This window comes from Coffea eugenioides, unplaced genomic scaffold (assembly GCF_003713205.1).
Source record: "Coffea eugenioides isolate CCC68of unplaced genomic scaffold, Ceug_1.0 ScVebR1_2101;HRSCAF=3068, whole genome shotgun sequence".
NCBI lineage: Eukaryota > Viridiplantae > Streptophyta > Magnoliopsida > Gentianales > Rubiaceae > Coffea > Coffea eugenioides.
In genome coordinates this window covers 36,930-40,668 of record NW_020862558.1, presented here as the reverse complement: position 1 = coordinate 40,668, position 3,739 = coordinate 36,930, and the positions used below count along the sequence as shown (strand labels likewise).

The 3,739-nt window shown below is 34.1% G+C and overlaps 1 protein-coding gene across 1 annotated transcript; it reads right to left on the bottom strand.

The window, feature by feature from the left end:
* Nucleotides 1–2,190: 2,190 nt before the first annotated feature.
* Nucleotides 2,191–3,388, bottom strand: LOC113756228 (dnaJ homolog subfamily B member 1-like). The gene is made up of 2 exons (XM_027299990.1): nt 3,225–3,388; nt 2,191–2,647 (listed from the first exon to the last, which is right to left on the bottom strand). The coding sequence occupies exons 1-2, from the start codon at nt 3,386–3,388 to the stop codon at nt 2,191–2,193; spliced, it is 621 nt and encodes a 206-aa protein (XP_027155791.1).
* Between the last annotated feature and the right edge of the window lie 351 nt (nt 3,389–3,739).

The window sequence follows — 3,739 nt, the reverse complement described above, 5'->3', positions numbered from 1 at the left end:
CATCACGAGTCAAGAATAAGAAAGCTTGTTGTCCTATATATGAAAATGGGAAGTGAATTTGGCATATAATATTGCTCGAGTAATTCCCTATACATGATTTGCTTCTCATAAGAATAAACTTTTGCACAGAGCAAGGTACCAGAAATGACTGCTAGTGTCGAGGCGTTGCTAGAAAGCAAAGATCAGACCCTGTCTTACGCCGAAAAAAGCTCCTCTTGCCCCCTGCCTAGAGGTGGCAAAATGGGCGGGATGGGCGGAATTTGATTAGATTTGAGATAGAACCGAATTATATGAATTTGGGTCCAACCTTATTTATATGTATTTTGGGACTAACTTGGGCGAGATCATTTTGGAATGGGTTTAGATTGATCCATCCCAATACCTAAATCTATTTTCTATATATATTTTTTGATTTAATTCATTTTTTATTTTTTATATAACTTTAATATTTTTTATTTATTAAATTTCTTTTAGTCTTATTGTGAATTTATATTTTCATGAATTCATTTTTTCATCAAATGGGGAATGTAATGCAATTTCTGGTAATGTAATATCGTTTGTAGAAAAAAAAAAGTTAGCAAGTAGCAGCATTGGGTAATCAAATTAGTCCATTAAGCCAGAATAACATTGGTTTACACTCTAGAATGATCAATAATTGCTTAAAAAAGACATGATATTTTGGTAAAAATGAACATATATTCTCTCTAGATTAAACCAAAAGAATGAACATTTTGGTTTATTCGTATATGAAGTTGACGTTTTCACTTCCTCAAAAACATGAAAACAAAAAGGCAAAGGAAATAGCTAACAAGAAAATAAACATGCAAGTGACTTATACTCAGGATTCCCACCAAAAATTGGATTAACAAATAAAGGAAAACATAGATATATAGCCATATTCCAACAGATATCAAGATAGCCAAGGCACTTAGGGTGTTGAATATTTATTTTCATCATTGTCCATGGATATCAGGTCTAAACTGTCTGAAATGCTGGAAATTCTTGTGGATAATGACTAGGAAGACTGCTAGATTATATTTGCTGATATGACTAGAAAAACTGTTAGAGATAATTTTTGAATAAATTAATTTTTTTGGTGAGATATTTGGGCCCAATGGGTACCCAAGTATTTCCCAAAATTTCCCATCAATTAATGGGTACAATTGAGATTTGTCCCATTTTAAGCCCAATATCAAATTACAATACTCATCCCACCCAAAATCTCCACGGGCATGGTAACCCATTGGGACTAGGGACAAATTGCCACCTCTAGCCCCTGCCCTATACCCCGGCTTCTCCCACTACTCCTACCCTACTCTAGTACCCCCATGGATACCCCCATAAGTGACCACTACCCTTTATATATATATATATGAATAGTAATAAAAATCACTTTGGTCTTTTAAATTTCATATATTCATATTCGATACTATGTGAAATCTAAATCAATAGACATTGCATTTTTATAAATAATATGCAACATGTGACAAATAAAAAAAATCAAATAGATTTAACATACAAAATCAATTTCTTACCACAAATACCATTCATTGTCGAGAAAGAGCATGTTCTTTTCTCATAATAAAATACCACATTATTTATTTTAAATTACAGTGTAAAAATTCACATTAGCAATATAATATATTAGATAAAAGATGGGGGTTGAGGCGGGGCCACTCACATTTGAAGCAGTGTTAAAATATACATATGCTAATGCAATAAAGTAACTAAATAGCAGAATATTGAGATGAATTTATAGTTAAAAAATGCAAAGGCTCGAAAGTTGACCATTTACAAACTAGGAAATGTTGAGGGTAATTTAGAAAGAAAAATATTCACATAAGTGATAAAAGTTAAAACTACAAACGCTATTCATTTTGGGGAGCAAAATTTATATTTTTGAACTTGAGGGTGATAGAGTATTATCATGACTAAGTGTTATTAACTCTAAAAACAATGGAATGGAATTTGATATAGCATGTGGCCGATGTGGCAAAGATAGAGAACAACTTAAAACACGAACAAATCATCCTTATACCTAGCTAATTAAAAATCTGAAAACTATACTCGAACTCGATGGAAATAAACCAAACGCAATAGTCACAATCCATTACTAGTACTAAGGAAAGACACATGACACAATCACGAGACTGCCCACAGCATTGTTACTTGATCCACTTATGTAATTCATCACACATTATTCTCCTCCTTAGCCAGCAACTTTTTGAGTTCATCTTTTTCTTCTCTTGTCAAACTCAGATTCTTTGGGTAGATAACTTCAAAGCTGACAAATATGGAGCCTGTCTCCCCGATACAGTGCCAACAAGGCATGCCTTCGTTGGGAATCTCTATAACACACCCAGGTTCTATCTTCGGAACAGTTAGAAGACGCTTATCCAATGTTTCGATTGTAAGGGCTTCATTGGTAACGTATTCCATCAGCGGAATTTTCCTTATAGCCCACAAATCATTGCCCTGCCTGTGGAATTCAGCATGAGGCTCTTCTATCACGTCAACGATCACATCCCTGGGGACCTTTCTGTCGTCTAGAATGACCCTGCGCGGATATACAATTTTCAAGCCGTTCTTTGCACCCGCTGGGATTTCCACCACAAGTGTCTCCGGATCCGCATTCGGTGCTATCACGCTACAAGTTCAATGTAAATGCATTAGATTATTTTTGGGTTGGAGGTTATTTGGAAGAATGTTTAGACATCATTTGTCAAAGCAGTTTGTTGATATGATATATCTGAGAAAAAATGTTTTAGAAAGCGTGCTTTGTCAATAACAAGCCATACTTCATAGAAATATTCCTATTTAAATAAATTTTTTTATTTGTAAATAAGAATTCTTGAACCAAGATCTCTTATTTAAAATCCTTTTCTCCTCGCTACTTAACCCAATCTTTCCCCATCTAAATAATCTTAAAACTCAATATGTACGTCGGAAAATAAAAAAAAAAAAGGAGATAGAAAATCTAAATGTTCGTATATATACATATATATATATCACCAAAAAGCTTAAAAAAGATAAACCGTTAATTTTTATTATGGGTGCTAAATAACTAACTGATATTATAACTCATCAATTCGTTTTCAAATTGATTCTTTCAGAAAATCAATATTCCATATCAATGATACACAATAAATTTTATGATAAATTTGTCATATTAATTTAGATGTAGGAATAAGGAAAGATGTTAATTACAAAAAACATATACATACCCAGGATCAGGGAGGAGCTTCATGCGTCCTCCGGGAAACTTGATCCTCTTTTCCACTCCATTGTAGAGCTCGTCTAGAGTGCACCTCAATGGGCACCAAACCGGAGGTGGTGCTTTCCTATGGCTGGTGCCCTTGTCGAAACCTTTCGAGCATAACTTCCCCATGGTTTCTCTCAACATTTTGCCCTCGACAAGATTTGGACAGAACTGCCACAAGGGTTTATGCGGTGGATACCAATGACTAGCTAGGGTAGTTTATATAGGCTATAGGTGAGAGAAAGGTGAGAAACTTGCCATTACTGTATTTTTGCTCTAAGGGAAATGTATATGTTAAGTATTTTTTTGCCTCGTAATTCTTGACTGGAAGGTGCCTTCGGTAAGAGAAATTTTCGCTAAAATTACTTTCCCAAAGAAAAATCTACTTTGAATTGGTGAAATCAAAAGTTAATTGGCTGCTGACAAAAATGATTCTAGAATAACCTAGACTCCAAAACAAAATCTATTCTTTTTAAAAGA